Genomic DNA, 19725 nt, shown 5'->3' with positions numbered 1-19725 from the left:
CAGCACCTTTTTGCAGGACTCTGGACCTTCTCTTTTCATCCTGAGACTCCACCAACTCTGACACTGATCTTCCAGGCAGTTACAACAGGCTATTAAAACACATGGGAGACACCAAGGACTGGGTGTAAAACAATGTGCATTACCACACAGGAGTTTTGATGGGCTGGAGTATGGGCTGAGCTCTACCTCTGGGGGCCCCTCCCAGTAACAACGCTGCTGGTACCCAGATGAGACCTGGCTGTTACCTCAGCACAACACCTTGGGTCTCAGGAGTGACTGGTTGGCCACCCACATGAGAGACAAAGGTTCCCATTCTCCCCTTGCCTTCCCATCTGCTTCACTAGAGCCCTGCAGCACCTCAGCAGCACTCCTTGTGGCTCCCTTGAGCAGACTCAGCCCTGTTGGCTCTGGGCTAGCTGTGTGCATCGCTCTCTAAGGTGTGTCTTGGTCCCTGCAGCACCTCTGAGAAGTTCACCAGAAACCCCTCCAGGCATTCACCAGCACAGGAGAGGGATAGGGAATCCTCCCTTCCCTGGCATGTGCAGACACTGTGTGTTCCCAAGAAGCAGCACCACTCAAAGGGCAGGTTACTTCTTTATTTATCTTTGCTTCTCCAGAGATGTCCCCCCAGAAGCTCCAGAGAAGCCACAACCTTCTTGCAGACAGGGGCACGTCACCCCTCAGGAGTGTGCCGAGGCTCTGCTGCTCCTCCAGACCTTGCTGGAGCTGTGCCTGCACAGCTCTGCTCTCACAGTGCTCCCCCCATTTCACCCCTGCCGTGTAGACGCCCGCCCACGACTGATGCCCTGATGTCACCTGGTGGCAGGGTATATCTGCAGGACAAAGGACACCTCGAGACTCTTTCTACGCAGGCTGGAGGACGGGACTTGAATGATTTGCAAGAGGAGCCCTTGGCACTGTAAGTGTTCCCTGGGAACTCAAGGCAATAGCAAGGGGGGCAGGGGGATGAAAAATGAACTGGCTGAAAAACCCAGGGGAGAGAAAAGTCCAGATAGAACTCCATGGCGGAAAATTTTGGATGTTTGTGCTTGAAGAGCATGAACAGATCCAGTAGCTGGGAGAATGAATTGTGGTTCTTTTGTGTGGTTGTTTTGTGTTTCCTCTACCATTAGGGCAGGTGCTGCTGCAGTGGTTTGTCTCAAAGCCCCCTGGCTGTACAAACAGGGGCTGCTCAGTTCCTCGTGCTGGGCACCCCCCTGTGGGGGCTCCCTTGGCTTGTGTCCTCAGCTGGCTGAGCCTGCATGCGAGCAGCACTGGGGGCTGCCGAGGAGCAGCTGGGACAGGCAACTGGTGTTTCCTGCCCCAGCGCCCAGCCACGCCTGCAGGGCACATCAGTGAGGAGTTCATAGCCTGGTGCTGTACCTCTGCTGTTACTGAATCCCTTCTTTCCACTGGGATGGTCCTTCCAGTGATCCCCATTTGGGAATGTAGTTCTACTGGAAACTAGTTTCTGTCTCTTAGAGTGCATCCTCTTTCACCTGTTCTCGGTCTTAAAACTGCTGCCAGAATGAAGGATTTGAAGTCCTGTGTAAGACACAGGAGCAGAAAGGGCTGGACCTGTATGGACTATGATTAGCCACCTCAAGCAACCGAGACTGGAGCTGTGAGACTCCTCAAAGGCCCTGGACTCGATGCTCCCTGACAAAAGCCTGAAAGGATGATGCTACTGGCTCTCCTGAGGCTAAGATCTGAGCATGCAAGAAACCCATAAAAAAGAACATCAGCACAAGGATGTTTCCCCCTGATTTCTCTCTGCTCATGGAAGAGTGCCTGCATGGAGCGCCATGGCTCATGGGGGTTCTGTGTCTGACACCCTGAGGCAGCATAAGACAAGTGCACATGGAGGAATCTGTGTTTTTGGGAGCTTTGGACAGGGGAAGATGAGTTCCTACACCAAAACGGTCCGAAAAGAAGATCAAGTGATGCCTCTACATTATCTGCCAGGGACATTTTCCACAGAGAGTCAGAGATTAAGGATGGAGCAGATTAAAGAGTCAACATTTGTCAGTAGTATTCAAGCCCCTTTAAATTTAAGTAAAACTAAAAGAAGGATGATTAAACTGGCCAACAACCCCGAGGTGGGATTTCTGACGCAACTGAGATAAGCCCATTAATGTGTATTAGGTATAATTAGCATTCAGATGCAAGCAAAGCTCTTACCTAGAGGATTAAGCCCTTGACTGAGCAGAAATGCTGTCAGGAGCAATTAGGTAACACCTCGTCAGAGGGGAGCAGAGGAAGTGCATGGCAGAGCATCTTATGCCTCACCAGTCTTTGCATCCACAGCCATCAGCTCTTGCCCAGGAGCTGCGTGCTGGCGCTGGCAGGAGCAAAAGAGCTCTGGCAGACCAGGAAACACTGGGAGAAGGCAGCATAGCACTCGCAGAGATCTAGAGGAGACTCAGAACATTTGTCAAGCCACCTCTTTGATCTGGTACCAAGGACTATCCAAGTAACCAGGTATGGTAAGAAAAAAGGCTGTGAAATTCCCATGGGAAGAAGCTGCTATTGGCATTTATTTCTCATCTGTGATCCTGGGGTGCTTGTCTGGCTGTGTGTAGGAGCACTTTGTTCCCAAGATGTGGGAACTGGCACAGGTTCTGTGCTGTGGGGCAGGGCCCACTCCAGCATGAAGGGAGAATTCTTTGACTCTGATGGCAAGCAAGTCCCACCAGCTCCATGGTGGGAAGGCAGCTTGATTTCAGTGGCAAGAGGAAGGTTCTTATGTGGCATTAAGGTTGCTTCCCATCCTCTGTCATTTTTTTATGATGCATGGAGAGAATAGAAGTAGAGAGAGATTAGTAAGGGAAAAGTTAGAATTGTCCCTGATGTTAGACATGTCCCTAGCTAAAAGTTTCATAGAGTGCTTTTTATTGAATTCATGCAGGTGAGAGAGGATGAAGTGTGATTTGGGCAGATCCTTTTTCCTACCAAATCATGGGTTATTGTGTATCTGGTAAAGGGATACAACTACTTCAGACTGGGGCAAAAAGAAACTTCAAGGGATGAATCTTTCCATTAGCTATTCTTCTATTGAGTGAAGTCAGAGACAAAACGTGGACTCAAGTATTTAAGATGTTTTGACCCTCAAAGACATATCTGTGGTTAAGGTAACATGCCAGTATACAGCAGAGGTTATTGAAGCAAGGCAGGAATTCAGTTGGAGATGGAGCTCAAATGCATCTTTCAAGTTTTGGATGTCAGTCTTAAGGGATGGAAATCTGTTAGCTGGTTTGTACTTTTGGGAGTAGCCCTTGAGAGGGGTGCCAACTAACTTGAATTAACATGGTGCTTAAAAGTGGATGCATGTTTCTTTTAGTTCAGGAGAGGGGTCTAGCACTGAGACAAACAACCTGCTGATGAGAATTGCGCCTGAGACAAACACAATAATAGACTATGGCACATTGGCAGACATGCTGTGGAGCAGCTTTCTGATGCAAAGCATTTTGTTGTAGGGCAGTATCATCTGAATTCCTCCCATCCTGAGTAACAGAGGGACCAAATTCTATTTTTGTTTTGGAAGCAAATGCCTTCGTCTCTCAGTTTGGCCCTAAAAATCTATGAGTCAAAAGATTTCATCTCTCCTCCTAGTAGTGCAGTCCAGGTCATACCTATCACTGCGCTTCCATTCTCATTCTGTTAAAGAAGAAGGTGGCAGTGTTTGCCTGTCCTGCCACCATGCTGTGAGGAAAAAGAAAAAGCTGTAAATACTGGGCAACTGTTCAGGCGCTGCAGAGATGGCAGCCAAATAAGTAACTTCCACAGTTTGAGCTGATCCTTGTGTTTGTGGGCACAGAGTGTGCTTAGGAAGCGTTGTGTTACACGCGGGGGAACAGCATCTGTGCATACTTCAGCTTCAGACACAACCATCTGCTGCTCCATTTGGGGCTGCTGGAACCTGTCCAGTCTCCTGCTTGGGATATTACAGCTGCGACAGAAGCCTGACCACAAGCGACAGAAGACTAGCCTGCCTCTAGGTGCTATCATTTGGAACCATCCTACTGCCACCACGGGTGGAAAGATGCCCTGGATGAAGTATTTCCAGACTGCCACAGATACAGAAATATGGCTCTTCCTCTTGCATGGATGTGGGAGTGGCGCAGGAGGATTGCTCAGATGATCTTTCTCCTTGCATATAAGGATTTGCTTTCCAACGCTCTGTCTATTTCAGGACAAAGGAATGAACTCTCTTTAGACTAAGGAAAGAAATCTTTGATGACATTTATAGTTCTGAGATTAGAAGTCCAGAGTGTCACGGCAGGTGATGTTGGGGATTAAGCCAGAGTACTATGGAGACCTTATGAGATTAGTCTTTAGAACCAAATCCTGAAGTTAATTCCATCAGCGATTACATCAGCTTGGATGCACGGGGATGAACACCTGGTATATAACAGTCATGGGGAAGAACATGACTTCAAGGAAGAAAGAAAGAAGTTGCATTTATTTTTATCCATAAATGCACTTGTTCAGACCATTGTAATACTAATGTCATACTAATTAGCACAACATTTGATGAAGGGCTGGGTGCTTCCCTTTGGGCACTGGTGAGAATTACAGCTGTCCTCTCTGGGAAGGAAGCAAAAGGCTCAGAGTGCAGCAGTTCTGCTGTGTGGTGAAGAGGGGCCAGCACATTAAGATAATGCTCAAAAATATCAAAATGGGCACATCCTGGGGAAAGTTACAGGGTTTACTTCTCTAAATCCTGAGAAATTTGTGACATTAACGTCTGCCTAAAAGATAGTCTCCAGTGTGTTGCCTTAGCCTTCTGTATAATCTTGCAAAGATCTTGTGCTATTTCCCACGAGTTTGGTATTGACAAGCGTTGGGCCCTAACTGCAGCTCCACCCAGACAAGGGACCCTTCCAACCCAGCATCCCATGTCCATCAGTGTTCTAAAGGTAATGCTTAGGCACAAGTATGAGAACAGGTGAATATATCATGGTGATTCCCAAGGACAGGATATTTCTCTAAGCTGTACATGTGTCTTTGTGACTCCTGTAGTAGTCAGGCCCTGAACCAGTAAGCAAAAACCTCAGCGATACTATTTCAAGGCTAGCTAGGAAAAAACTCCAGCATTGGCATTAAACTTGCTATTTTACCTAAATTGTGGGGCAAGCTTCTGCAGCAACCTGTTTCCAAGAGTGCAACTGTATTTGAGACAATAGGAGGTGTTAGTCTCCCTGGCTCTCCAAGACATTGCACCATGGGGTAAATATCTTTGGCCTTAGATCAAGTGTGCTTTGCTTGGCATCTTAATTCTAGCATGCCAGATGAAAGGCAGCGCTACCCTGCTTAATTTGTACTCATTACAATCTTTCTTTATTATCTTTAATACCAATATCTTTAATCCTGTCACAATTATATTTTCCATAATTCTGTCATCTGACTACTGATACCCGGAAAAGATAAGCAGAGCGTTGTGTCAGTCCTTGCTGTTATCTTGCAGGCAGAGGGATCTGAGAGAGGCACGTGCCTGCTGCACACAGCCCAGCGATGAGCGAGACCCCAGCCGCCAACCTCAACACCGGCGATGCTCCAACCGGCCCCACCACACCACGCAAGGGGCCTCCCAAGTTCAAGCAGAGGCAGACAAGGCAGTTCAAGAGCAAGCCCCCCAAAAAAGGAGTAAGAGGGTAAGGGAATTTTGGAAAGAAAAGAAACCGTGCTGGTTGAGTAGGTCCCCACTGCTACATTGTGCTTCTGTGCATCTTCCCTTGGGCAAGGAGCCAGAAGGCTTCCCCCTGCCCCCTCAGCTCTCCAGCCTGGAGCTGCTTCTCTCCTACTCTCTACCCACTATTCTTCCTCCTTGGCTGGGGCTTTAGGGCATCTCCTCTTTCCCTGCTGCTGTCCCAAACTCACTCCTTACCTGCTCTTTTCTCTCCTAGGTTTGGAGATGACATCCCAGGCATGGAGGGGCTGGGCACAGGTAAACTCTGCAGGATGTTGTTGTCATGCCCTCTTTAGCACTAGTGCAGACAAACCTGATCATGGGAGAGGATTCAGGGGTGCCTCTGTTTCCCTGGCCTGTCTGCAGCTCTCAGGGTCACCAGAGAAGATTAGTTCTGCCTCCCCAAGCTGCCACGTCCATGCTTATGCACTACATGAAGAAAAGACCATTTATGTATGCTTCAGCTTCAGACTACCTACACTGGGCTGCTTGTTTGTTTTCTGCTAATACTCTGGCTAAGAATTTCAGCAGCATGAGATTCTCAAATAAATGCTAAATGCTAAGCTATTAATACCAAAAAATCACAGAAACTAAATCCCAGATGGTTAAGTATTTGTGTTGTCATCAGAATCCTAATTTTAAGAATTTTATGTACCCATCTGGGATTGAGAAACATGCATTGGATGAGCTGTAACCAGTCAGAACTTTGAAGTATTGATGAAGAGAGAGTTACAGATCCTGAATATTGTAGGCCAAATTATTCAGCATCTGATCTAAAACTGCACATGTCTTCGAGGAGATCACAGTTTGGCTACAGGTAATTTATAAGAAGAGGAGAAACCACATAACTGGAATTAACTGTTACACCAGTTTACATAGTCACTGAAAAGACTAGGAACTGCTGGCTTGCTTTTGCTTACAGAGAGAAAGTACACTGATCTGCTTTGGTCTGACAGGTAGTACCAGACTGGAAATACTCATCTTCTCATTTAACCTTTAAATGGAATCTCATTCTTGTTAACGTTTCCTGAGTAAATCAGCCTTTCCATTAATACAAAATAAATCCAAGGAGTGCAAGAACAAGAACACATTTGTCATTTTCTCTCTTTTGCAGATATCACCGTGATTTGCCCATGGGAAGCTTTCAGCCATCTGGAACTGCACGAGCTGGCCCAGTTTGGGATCATCTAAGGTGTCAGCATCTCTACTGGTGTCACCTGGTGACACTCCACAGATCCCAGCATGGTCTTTACCACCTTTGACACTTACTTTTGGCCCTTGCACCCACTTGCTTATGGGCAGGGTGGTTTTGTAAGAGCTAGTTATGAGAAACTTAATTTTGCAGATTAATTTGGTAAAGAAGTTATTTGGGACCCTGAGCAGACCTCATGTTCCATGCGATGAAGCTACTGAAAAATGTCTTAATGTGTCCCTGCACCACATGCTTTCTTCTCTCACTGTCATAGATCTTCAATGTTTATGGTGATATGGGGAGGCTGTATCTGAACTTTTTCCCTGATTAGCTGAGAAATTGTGTGCATGTACATCCAGACCTAATTAAATGAGCCTATTCTGTTTTCTTGCTTCCCTCCCTTTCTTCAGCTTTCTATACAGAATTTCCATGGGTAGGTCCCTGTGTTATTTGGGCCACCAATTATTTGCTCAGAGTACATTTGTAGAGAACAGCATTAGAGTCACCAGTCCAGACATGAGGCTGTTTTCCATAGGAGATCCTTCCCCAGTGGCTCACCATAAGGAACGTGCTGCTAAGATTCACCTCATCAGCAAATGGGGAAAAGGGCTTGCAAATGCTGTCTCTGCTGTACTGCCCACAGGCTATGAACCATGAGAGTCTGGCTGTTCTCATAACGTTAAATGAGAATGTGTGCTGCGTCTGAGATCAATAGCTAAGTGAATTAATCCTATTATTCATTCCTTTGTGGTTGCAGTTCCAAAGAAGCAGCCCTCCAAATGATGCTGCATTTCCTCTCCTTTGATGGAAAGCCCTGTGTGACGCGTGTCCCCATGCCAATACATATTTACATGAGACATTTGCTCCCCAGGACATGCTTGCTGCTTATTAAGACAGAGAATCCTTATGATCTGTCACCAGACTGTGCCAGCGGTCCTGCCACGTGCAGCAGAAAATGATATTGCAGTAATTGCTCCCTCTTCCCTGCATTCAGCATAGGACAAGGCTCCCTTCACCCTGTCCCTCATAAGTAGGAAGGCTTTTCTCTCTTCACTCCCTGGCAATTTCAAGCTCCGGAGCTTGTTTGGACGAGCAGGCAAACGGTGTCCCCAGAGAGAAATAACAGCAGGGCGAGCGGGGAGGCAGGGGAGGGCAGGCTGTGCACATGCAGGCACAGAGCGAATCCACTCAACCCCATCGATCTGTGTCTGCTGCTCTCTGCCAGCCCGAGTGCTGCCGAGTGGTGAGGCACCACTTAAACCTTCAGGGAAGGCACCGACATTCCCTGGCATTAAGGAAGGGCTTTTGGCTTGTTTGCAGGCAAGGAGCAAGTTTATTGTAGCTACATAGTATTCATAAGAGGAGGTGGAATTTTTAGTCATTGCTTTTAGTTTAAGAAGCCTCATTGCATAAGAACTACCTCCCCCTGTCTTATCTTTCCTATGCTGAACATGTTCATGGCAGCAAGGAGTGATTGTGGAGAGGAGAGCAAATCCTGTCTAAACGATTGATCCCCACACACAAAGCATTGCTATAAATCCATGGCGGTGCCATAGTTATCTGCTACCATTATTCCAGGAATAAAAGCTAGCAGTTTTCAGCTAAAATATAACTTGGGCACCAAAAGCTAAAGGAAATTAATTCCCGTTGGCAGTCCAGAGTACAGCTTTTATTATTCAGCACTGCTGCCATCAGGCGCAGCAGTGAGCCATGGAGGGGCTCAGAACCGCAGCGCTATCGCAGCACAAGAGTCGTGTACCATTTAGCTAATTGCAGCCCACAGCTACTTCCTTGGGCAGAGCCAGTCTGTGCTTTCCACTTGCTTCCAGCTTCTCCCGCCTTTCTCACCTTTTAATGCTTTTCTTCTTTCCCTAAGTGTTCTTTATATAAATGACTTTATTTAGCTTTTACTATAGGGAGCTGATTTCTTTTTTTTCAGGCTCATATACTAGCCCTCTCCTTCTGCAGTTAAATGTGAATGTATGGCAATACTCTCACGCTCTCCCTCCCATTATGCCATCCTGTTACATATGATCCTCATTCCACCTTCTCAGTCTGTCCCCTCTCTCTGGGAAAAGACCCATTAGATCCAGTTTTGAATCCTTCTAGCTGGCTGCCTCTATTTTGATTGAGTTTTCCCTTTTTTAAGCTTTTTTAAGCGAGACAAAAACAAGAGAAGGAAATTTTAATTCGCCAGTTTGCTCTCTTTTCATCTCAGACCTTGGGAAAGCAGCCCACAGACGGTGAGATACTTTGTCAGAAAATACTAGGGTAAAAGCAAAATTCTCCTTAGTCCAGGGACTGAAGTTTTAGCAAATGAGAAGGTCCTGGTGTAGTTCCCCATCTGATTGCCATAGCCCCAGTTCCCACCAGAGAACTCCCCCATTCTCCTTCCCAGAGGAGTCCAACAGGAATGCACACATAACCCAGCTCTCATAACTGGCTGATGAGCTGTATCAGAAGAGGAATGTTTTGAGCCAACACAGTTTGTTAGTTATTTTGAAAATAATTTCTATTCATTAATAGGAATCACATTCATTCCTTTACTTGTAAGGAATTTTGAGGCTTAGAAGAAGAGTCTTAAAACACACTCATAGTTGTTTTGTCTGAGGTTCTGAGTTTTTTCTAATGAGCCATAATTCCTGAAACTTCCGTTTTTCAGTGAGAGATGGCTATAGTGCAAGAAAGCAAATGTGTTAAAGCAGCTTGTTGAAGGACTTCAGTCTATATGCATTGTAATATGGTATTCTCTGTTCTTTTACTATAAAAACATGTCAAAAGGAATAAAAATTAATAAAAATGTTTTAAAAATCTTAAGAATGTAGTCTGACTTGCTTACAAAATATATCCAGGGAAAGGCAGATGACTTAGCTTTTCCTTCTGAAATCCTTTCCTTTCCTGGGGAAAGCCCTGAAAGTCACTTATCACTTCTCATTAGAGAAAACCGGCTATTTATCTCTGAACAATAGGCAATAAAGACTGACTGTGATATCATCTGAGAAGCAGTTTTTTCCTGAGTGATGACTTTCTCCCAAAAGTGTTGCACAGGGTTTCCTTCAGGCTGAAATCTTTTGGCCAGCTGCATCTTCTAGGACTATGTGCAAATGAATGTCAGCATGTTTTCTACCCTATAGCAAAAAAATGCTGAGGTGTGAATGCCACTTAGTTCCTTCTCATTGCCGTGACTGCAAGACAGACCTGCAAACACTCATCTCCTCTTGCTTCTTTCTGTTGCTGAACTTTCTAGGTGTCCACAGGGGTTTCAAGATGGTCGGGTGCAATTGTCTTCTTCTGTTATGCTGTCAAATCTCAGCTTTGGAAGTGTTTTCTTTCGTGCCATCCTTGGAGTTTTTTTCTTGCAACTCATTACTGGGTGTCCAATTGAAGGTCTTTTGTATTTGAATGTTCTCAATCCTGTGAGATACAAATATGAGCTGTTCAGGACTCCCTTTGTGAGGACTTTTTATAAAACCCTACCCAACCACATTTTGAAAGCCAGAAAAACATCTTCTCACATAGTTATATCTACTTAAAACCATAACCAAATTTTGAGTCCCATCCTCGCTGACCCCAGTTTCTGACTCTAGTGAAACAATTAATTAAACCCAAATCTCTGCAATAAAAGAAGAATGAACATTTGGAAAAGTGAGAAGCATTTGTCTTGCTTCTGTCCTCCTCCTCACCCCACCCCCCCACCCCCCCAAAATGAAATCACCTCAGGAATCTCAGTTTAAAATAAATAAAAATACAATTAAAGTAAAAAAAAAAAGAAAACAAACACCACCCCACCCCCCCACCCCCCCACCCCAAAAAAAAAACCACAACCACAAACTCTCAGTGTAATACCTCATTCAGTATCAAGCCACTGTCACATTTTCCTATGGTATTGATCAATAAGGTGTAGGCTAAAAAATGTACCCTGACAATATCACTCTGTGCTTTGTGGGGCACTTTTCTATTTTATAAATGGGATTTTGAGAGTTAGGCAAATTGAGAGTATCCACCACCTTTAGGTCTTCAATACTTGATTTTTCAGAGTACTTCACATTTTATCTTGAAATTTAAAATGCAGCTGTCATTAGTTGTGGTTGCAGCTGTAAGTACTCATTAGTGAATCTCATTCTCTCTGAGTCAGATCTCACTCAGACAGTAAGATCCAGGGCCTCAGCTTGGAGATCTGAGGAACAACAAGTCTATTTTTGAAAGCATTTATGTAATGCTCCATAGGGTGGGCAGGTTATTCCAGCCAACAGTCTGTTTCAGCATCACCACACTACCGTGATGCAAATCTAGACAGATTTGAAAAAAAAAAAAAAGAAAGAAAAAAAGAAAAAAAAAGAAAAAAAAAGAAAAAAAGAAAAAAAGAACATAAGATTATGCAATTAAAATAAAAGATTGTATCACATGCTTATAAATGTGCCCAACTCTGGAATTTCCTCATACCAGACTGCTTAACTTTGAAACCTTGTTCCCAGTCCCCATAGTGCTGTCAGGGTTGTTGAAGGTGGATCAGCTCAGTATCCTAATGTTAGGCACCTGCACCTCCGAAGTTTGTCCTGACAGCCCAAGGCAGGCAGCATTTATGGTTCTGAGCTTTTTCCACACCAACTGTAATCCACCTGGAGGGAGTGGATGGCTGCAGCCTCTGTGCTGGGGATACATACTGATTAAATCTGTCAGTTGAAACTTTCAACTTACCTTTAACATGTACTCTCACATTTTATGTTGCTCCTCTCCTTGGAGTTTAGAATAACTATGGTGAGAATTTTGGTGTTGCTGTTCCTGCTGGGTGAAAAGAATACCTTCTCTATCAAAGCCTTCAGGAATTTTCAAACGCATTCTTGCCTCTGGCATTTTTCTGAGGGCCTCTCACATTCCTGAGGCTGTAAATGAAGTGGCTGAGCATAGCAATCACCAGCACATACTCAACATACAACAGACTGCCAGATGTCAGAGCAGACAAGGGATAGGACAGAAATAGATGAACTACACTACCCTGTGAGGAGTAGGACTTTAGACAGGGGGGCACTGGGAAGGAAGAAAGCTTTTGGTACTCTGAGACCCTGGTCAGGACAGTTGTCAGCACAGGAAAAGTCCACAGGAAGGAAGGATACCTACCTTCAAGAACATGGAGAACACAGAGAAGGAACGTGGTGAAGCTCAGAAAGCTGCTTGCCACAGCTGTACCCTGGGCTTTGGCCTGTGGTCTGTGCCAGACAGGGAGGGTCTAGCAGCTGGCCAAGGAGCACTTGCAGCAGTTCTGAGCCTGTTATGATGCTGAAGAAGAGCACCCACTCAAGGCACAAATAATTTATAAAGTACTGAGCAAGCTGAACTTGGTCCCTTACAAGAGACCTTGCTCTCTCTGGGAGGCAGTGGCTGCACAACCTTCCAGGAAGGAAGAGGGCTTGGGGAAAAACACATCCAAGTGTGGGAGCTCCAGACTCTCACCACACTGACCCTGTAATCATGGGTGACAGTAGGTAAGCAGGAATAACATCAGTGGGAGAATCTATGTCTTGTGCTATTAGGAGAAAAACCTGTGGTTTAATTCCCCTCACCTCTGGACAGGACACCAAAAGGAGCAACAGATAGAAATCCCAGGATCATTAAAACCCCCACCACTGAGGGCTGCTGGAACACATCTCTTGGAAGTATGACCTAGGCAGGTTTACAGGGGCTGTAGGGGGGCAAACAGGCCATAGGCAGAGGAAGGCAAGGTCAATTCCTCAGTCATACAGAGGCTTCTGTCCTAGCAGTGACCTGAGGCACAAACTCCCGTTGCTTGATCAAAACACCGCTTTGGCACAGGGAGAAGCAAACACATTTGTTCATCTCACAAGAGCTATCTGGACACAAGCCAACTCAAATCTGTATCGTCCAGACAGCTGCTGGCATGGGCATAGCAATCTTGCACCTGTCTGCAGCAGGGAACTGGCTGCAGGTCTGAAAGTAAGGGAAGAAAAATAACAGAAGGACAACCATGTGGAAAACAAGAAGTTGTATTAGATGTGGCTTTAGCAACTGCAGTTCTACCAGAAACATTCACTGGGACCAAGGTCTGTCCATGCTAGGCACTTTGTAAGTGCATCATTGTGAACTAATGAATTAGTTATAACCCTGGTCTCCAAGCAAGTGTATTACTCCAGCCCGAGGACACTGAACTTCACTAGCAGGGGGCCACCGCAATGGTGCAGCACAGTCAGTCCTGAAAATGTCAGCACACAGCCAGGTCACCTACAGACAGCTGGGATGAGGAACACACAGATGGAGGCATCAGGGAAAGTCCTTTCAAACACAAACCTCAAGCTAGATGACCTGGTAAGCACCAGTCTCGGACAAGAGCAAAGGGAAAACTAGTCAACAATTACATTGGAATGAAATATGGTCAGCAAAGGAGGCAGTTTTGAACTAAAGCTGCCTGTACAGAAATAGTACAAGAAGCTATATTATGATAAATCTGAGAGGATCTTAACACTATTGCATCCCCATCCACAAGGCTCCATTCCGTTCTAGGCATTTTGAGGACAGAAGCGGATAAACCGTTCTGTATTTTGAACTCATGTAGAAGGAGAATGAAGAGTAAACAAAAATGAAGAAAGGAGGAGTAAGGACTCCACAGGCATCAGAGAAGTTGCTCCAGCGTGCACAGCCCCCTGAAAGAGTCAAGTGGAGTTATGATTCCCACCTGGAAGTAGTTGCAGGGTATGGATAACAAAGGAGGATAAATATGAGTGAGGATAAAACAAGGAAGAACAGTCTGAAAATAACATGAAAATATTAAGTAGCTGTTATCAAGAAGTCCTGACAAATACCTTCCTTGGGAAAACACGGGCCCCATGGGAGCTGGGAAGGCTCTGACAGTCAGTACATTTGTGACTGTGTTGTAGAAAGCATCCAAGAATCCCCTGCAGAGAACATCTGGTACAGAACAGGCGCAGCTCCCGCAGGAGTCAGGGCAGTCACGCTGGGCCATCTCCACTGCTGTTGTCTCTCAAGCTGTACACTAGTGATGTATAGAAAGTTTGCTTTTCATATGAAATTCATGCTCAGCCATTACAGTATCAAAGTTAAATACACAGGAAGCTCTGTTTAGCAGCCATCTGTATACTTCTGATAACAAGACTAAGATGCCGGGTTCTCAGCTGCTGAAAAATAAATATGAAAAAAACAGCAAAAATCTCAAGCTCAAAACAAAGAACATGGAAGAACACAAGACATTTTTATTTCAATCTTTGGTGAGAACTGCTTCTTTGGAAAATAGAGTAAGATTTTTGCTCCACATCCTACCATTAGTGCCAGGTTTCTCTATTTGGAAGGCACAACATGCCCTGTGTTGTGTGTAATGCTATGATATGCAATATATTTTTCTTTGCTTCAGTCTGGAACCATTTCCCTGAAATATGGAATAAAGCTTTGAATCTTTATCCCAGCCATGTAAACATTTTGCATTCATTCATAGTAATGCCTAATCCCATTTTAATCTTAATAAGCTCTTTAGTGCAATAATATCCTATGGCATTAAGGAATACAACTTAATTCCTTGAATTAAAGCCAGGATTCTCTTTGGAGTTTTTGCACTGACTTCCATAAGCTTTGGATCAGGTCAACCTCCCAAAAAAAACCCAACCTGCTGCAAATCAGTGAACTACCTAATTGAAAAGGCTTTATGATTTTATATTCTCTTACAATAGCTTTTCCATGTATATAAAATCTACACTCATAAGAATTCCAGAACTTCAAGAAGCATTTAACCATAATAATTACCTACCCTGATGAAAAGATGCTGTTGATAAACTCTTCAGGAAGAAATATTTCTTTACCCTCACTACCCAGCCCAGGGCTCATACAGTGATCAAATATGATAGGCTTGAAGCCTTTGGGCGCCTGCTCTCAGAAGAACACTATTTCTTGATCTCTCTAAATGAGCCAATAATCAGCTGGATTACCAAGCTCCTTCAGACAAAAATGACAGCAACAAATTTAATATAAACTAAATCGCAAACAGGAGGAAGTTGTTGCTAGTTATAATCATTTAGTTACAGAGGAAATTTTAAATCACCTCTTTCAAAGGTCTGAGAAAAGTCATACTGTGGGAACCACCTGGAATTTCTCTCTGAACCTCAAATAAATGTCCCAAGTATTCCCAATAGTACAAATCCCTCCCCTGGCTTGTTTTCAAACTGTAATTGTGGCTGAGAGCTACGTAACAGTGCAAAATCCATTCTCTGCCCTTCCCATGTCTTCACTTTGACTTTACTTAAAAATCTGTATCATAGCCACTTCAGTCCCTTGAGCTTTGTGACAAGGCACTGAATGTACACAGAGAGGATAAATCAGTCCAAAGCTCGGACACAAATCCAAATCAAGGAGCTTGCTGCTCACTGACTGGGTTAGAGAAGGTGACCTCTTTGGCTGCTCCAATTGTCAAATAAAATACAGTTCACAGAGACTTGGGCTTGCACATATCTCTGCATGCAGCAAGCTCAGATCACAAGAACAGCCCATTGCTGCAGCTCAGCTGCTGAACAGTACTCAGTAACCCAAAACAATTTTGTTGTTTTTCATCAGAGGTCCTTAACCCTTCTTTAGTTTACTAAAGAGATGGTCAAAAGGCCATTTGATCAGACCCAGAAATGCCTTCATGGGAACTATTTCTGATAGAAGATGACTCTTTCTTATATGCAGCAGAAAAGTAAAATTATATCTGGTATCTGGTTTGGCAAATTCAGATAAGAACCACATTGCTAATTTCTCACAGAGGCAATAATGAAATTCAGAAACAATTTTCCACATGATCTGGGCCCTGTAGATCTTCAAACCAAGAGTGTGTGACAGGAAGGTGGATAGATATGCTAAGGGTAACTTCTGTGGCCCAAGCATTTCAGAGCTCTTGTGCAGGACCACTGGAGAAGCTTTTAAGTGGCAACTGTGCAGGATGTCATTAGGATGATGCCAGCTGTGTTTGACAGTCTAGGACCCATGCTTACCCTGGTGCACAGGTGGGATTCCATGAGCAAGAACTGGATTTGAATGCAATAACCTGGATACTCATACAAAAGGATTTGGAAGAACAGAGATTGGCATGTATGTTGAGCTAATGCCACTGAACCTGGCACAGGCACTGCAAATTTTCTAGCCTATTGCTATAGAACAGGTAAAATAGGTCTTAATTTCTGCCTGCTGTGTGTCTAATTTAAATGAGAAATGTGCAGAAAAGCACAAGAGTTAAAAGTCTCTACCAAATCAGAAAAAAAAGTCCTTCAGACCCAGTACTTTGTCTCCAGCTGTAGCCAGTAATGGCTGCAAAGGACAAGATACAAATTACATATATAACAGCACGTCACTAACATATCTAGTAGCTTCCAGTGGTTTGCACTCAGGGACATCCTGAGCCAGAGGTGATGTCTTTGTGTATAATAGCACTTGCTAAATTTTTCCTTCATGATGCAGTATAGACATTTTCTGAACTTATAGAAACCTTTACTATCTATGGTACCCTTAGTTAAGGAGTTCACACAATAAACCCTCATACTTAAAAAAAAAAAATAATTAATAGATCTGTGGTCTTTTTCTCTCAGAATGCATAAAAATCCCCAACTCATTTTACTTGATGCTACCTGCAAGTTTCCTCAGCGTTTCCCTTAAAAGAGACAAGAGTACTACGTTGACAAAAGTAACCTTTTCTTATTAATTTTGGTGCTCCCAGGAAGAAGATGTTGTCATTTTTTGGCCAGTGATAATCCACTGCAATTGCTAGTTCCCAATTTAGAATATTGTTTCTTGAAAACTATTAAAACTCCATGTTATTTCCTATCTAGAGAGGTTAGGACACCTTCTGCATTTAAATACAGGGTGAGGGTGGTTTTTCTTTTAAGTCAGTGTTACTTAGGAGCAGCATTTAAAGAATTCAGATAGGTCAGGGTGAAGACAAGTAGAAGTTACTGGAAGCTGGTTAAGTAAATTTCCTGTGGGCAGATAAAATAATCTTTATAATTACTGTATTCTAGCAGTAGTTTCAAAATTTAAAAAAATACACTTCACAGCCATTCTCTATACAGAGGATCAGAACCACAGCAGCTGAAAATTTACCTTGTTCCCATAGGACACCACAGAGACACCACAGATTTAAGGCAGCTGGTCACAAGACCAGCTTTCTGGGTCCTTGGGAGAAGCTCAGGTGGTCTTGTGTGCACTGTTTCAAGGAACTGTGTTTTCTTCCAGCAAGTAGTCTCTTTCCGCATTTTGTTTTTGAGGCATCACCATTCCAAGTGTCAACCTCCAAATTCTCCAGAGTTCTGGCAGCTGATCCCAGCAGTAAAACCCATCTAGGCTCATTGAAGCAATGGGGCTGAGGCCTTAATTCTGGAAAGAGACATAAAGTCCTTAGCCTTCATTAAATAATTAGGAAATTGGAACATTTTAGAGAAGATGAGGTAGCTGTTGGTTTCATATTTTAGCCATCTATGGCAAACCAGAGGAGACTGCCTCATGCTCAGTAATACCTTAGCTGAGCATGTTATATTTTTTGGGTTACTTAAAGCAAAGCTAAGGTGGGATTATTGCCTCAGAAAAGCTGGCAGGACACACCTAGGACAGAAACTGGGTGATTAACCCAGCAGGTAGGGTCCATGCTTGATATAGCAGAAGCAGAGGCAGTACTGCACGTTCCCAAGGGATTCAAAACAGAGAGATGCTACTAATTTATTCACAGCAAATAAGGTTTCATTAACAAGAGGGTATCCAGGACACCCCTATTTCCTCAGAGCAAAGTCCAGCTGCAGAAGCAAGGCTGTGTCTTGGATTTGTAGTCAGCAGTAGCATGCACAGGCTGTGGCAAGAGCTCCTGCTCCAGTGCTAGAGCTGACAAGGCTGCAGGTGCCCCCTCCAGTCCTCCTCCCCATGCCTGTACTCAGCTGCCTCCTTTAAGCTGCCTTTGGAGGATGGTGGCGGTGGCTGCCAAACATGTCCTGCTCTGGTGGGGCTGCCTTTGTGCCTGTACAGGCTCTGCCTGCTGCTCCTCCAAGAGTTCCTGTGCCCAGCACTGCACACAGTGCTGGGCACTCAGCTCCTGCCATGCCAGACTTCAGGGGATGTCAGCACAGATCTCCTTACTGAGGAGGCAGCCTTGTATGGTTAGTAATGTCTGTGGTGTATTGTGAGAACTGGAGCTATAAATACAGAAAATAAGGGTGACTTTGGTATGTTTTCCCACTTAAATTTTTATTGGACTTTTTAGAGCCAGAAATATCAGAAAGCTCCTTTAATGACCATGGTATTCTTTAAGTCTCTACAAAAACTGAGCCCTAAAACCTCTGCCCTACTAGCTCATGCTTCTCATGCCTTGAGGCAAAATCATTCCGAGTGAGGCTGTGCCAAATGAAGACCCTTCTGAGCTTCCCATTTCTGACTCTGAAACACGGAAAAACTCCCCATCCACAGAAACATTTACAAGCTTTTCCAAAGCTGATGGAGGAGGAATCTTAGGATCAGTAACACAAGGAGTCCAGCTGCCTCCCACAGCCACCCTGTCATGCAGAGGGGAGCAATACCATAGTACCTGGGGCCAGGAGAAGCACAGAGGGGTTCAGGATGCCCTTCTTCAATGATGTGTTTGTGTCTCAGGATAAACTCTCCCTACATGGAAGTATTTCCTAGTGTAGGAAAATGAGTAGCAAGCCCCTCCCCAGCTGCTGGATGGGCTTGCTTGGAAAAACGCAGTGTTATAACATGAGTTTCTTCTTTTGGCAGCTCTTGCATAAATAACTTTCTCTTACTGGAAGCAAAGACAATGCTTGGGGTTTTTTTTAATATTTTGTACCTTTAACACTATCAAGTATTATTCGAGTTCTCCACAGCTGCAGAAGAAAACAGCTGCTGGGTCCTGGTTTTGACCAGAGAAAGTCATTGTCATGACATTGAATTATACAAGCACAGAGATACAAATAGTTTGTTTTTATTTATTTTGTGTTCTGAAATCTATAAAAATAAACATCTTCAAGATTATGAGACTTTGCCAAAAGTTAAAAATATAACTGAAGAAGAAAGTAACAGCCACACACTGTTCCTAACCCAAATTTAACATTAAAAACCCCCAACCTAGCCACAGCTCTAACAGTGTTTTCTACTCCACAAATTCACTTATCTCATAAAGAAAATTTTTGAATGTAAAAGAAATTAAGAACATAATTCATTATCATACTCTAAATGTCACTTAGCCCTTTTATTGTCAATCAGGTTCTTTTTGCCATACACACTCCTCTGTCTTGACCTAAAAATGCATCTTCTGTCTCAAATAGCCTATTAAAGCATTTGTGAGGCATCACCCTGATTTTTCTGCTGAAGGGCATGATGTGTCCCAGGAACCTGCAAGGCACATGCAAAGAGAATTATTAAATGATTTTCAGTCTGTGGTCTACAGTCTGCAGGGACTTCATGAACTATTTCTAAAGAATCCAGGACAAACAATCAAAGCAAGCAAGATTCTTGTCACTATGCTTTGATTTCATGGTCAGTCCATTAGAAAAAAAAAATTAATGTTTAGGGAAAAGATAGAAGAAATCATCCAAGGTTGGAGGCAGTCTAGAAAAGTCCAAGAGCAGGAACTTGTTTCATACCTACTAGTTTTTGAACTGTAAGTGTTTCAACTAGCTGAAATGTGAACCTATGGTGATTTTATATAGCTTCTCAGCAGTGTTTTGCAATCCATGCAGAATTCTTGCTGCTGCACCAATTTTCTCAGCAGCATCCCTGCCAGATAGCTTACAGCTAGTGCAGTGGTTTCATTACCTTTTCAGTGCCACTTTATTTGAGCTGCTGTCATTTCAGTGAGCCAAGAGGCTTC

At 44.0% G+C, this 19725-nt stretch overlaps 1 protein-coding gene and 1 long non-coding RNA gene across 8 annotated transcripts in view; one reads left to right on the top strand and one right to left on the bottom strand.

Annotated features, from left to right (window-relative positions):
• Window positions 1–717: 717 nt before the first annotated feature.
• Window positions 718–9701, top strand: PDE6H (phosphodiesterase 6H). 2 transcript variants are annotated; one of them, XM_064419908.1, is made up of 4 exons: window positions 718–919; window positions 5468–5654; window positions 5907–5947; window positions 6804–9701. In XM_064419908.1, exons 2-4 carry the CDS (start codon window positions 5515–5517, stop codon window positions 6878–6880), a joined length of 258 nt encoding a protein of 85 aa, XP_064275978.1. In that variant the 5' UTR covers window positions 718–919; window positions 5468–5514; the 3' UTR covers window positions 6881–9701. The 2 variants fall into 2 exon arrangements, with proteins under 2 accessions (XP_064275978.1, XP_064275977.1); XM_064419907.1 differs by lacking the exon at window positions 718–919 and adding an exon at window positions 2281–2481.
• Window positions 9623–19725, bottom strand: part of LOC135300441 (uncharacterized) — a 29195-nt gene continuing 19092 nt past the window's right edge. Inside the window, exons 2-6 of one of the 6 annotated variants that reach the window (XR_010362320.1) lie at window positions 16974–17246; window positions 13697–14029; window positions 11580–11666; window positions 10886–11170; window positions 9623–10295 (exon numbers count right to left, since the gene is read on the bottom strand). This is a non-coding gene — a long non-coding RNA (uncharacterized LOC135300441). Of the gene's footprint in view, window positions 10296–10885; window positions 11171–11579; window positions 11765–13696; window positions 14030–16973; window positions 17247–19725 lie in introns of all 6 variants that reach the window. The other 5 variants (XR_010362317.1, XR_010362316.1, XR_010362318.1 and 2 more) reach the window with 5 other exon arrangements.

The sequence above is a fragment of the Passer domesticus genome, chromosome 5 (assembly GCF_036417665.1).
Source record: "Passer domesticus isolate bPasDom1 chromosome 5, bPasDom1.hap1, whole genome shotgun sequence".
NCBI lineage: Eukaryota > Metazoa > Chordata > Aves > Passeriformes > Passeridae > Passer > Passer domesticus.
Note: the sequence above shows the minus strand (reverse complement) of the source record. Positions and strands in the feature narration are given on the sequence as shown.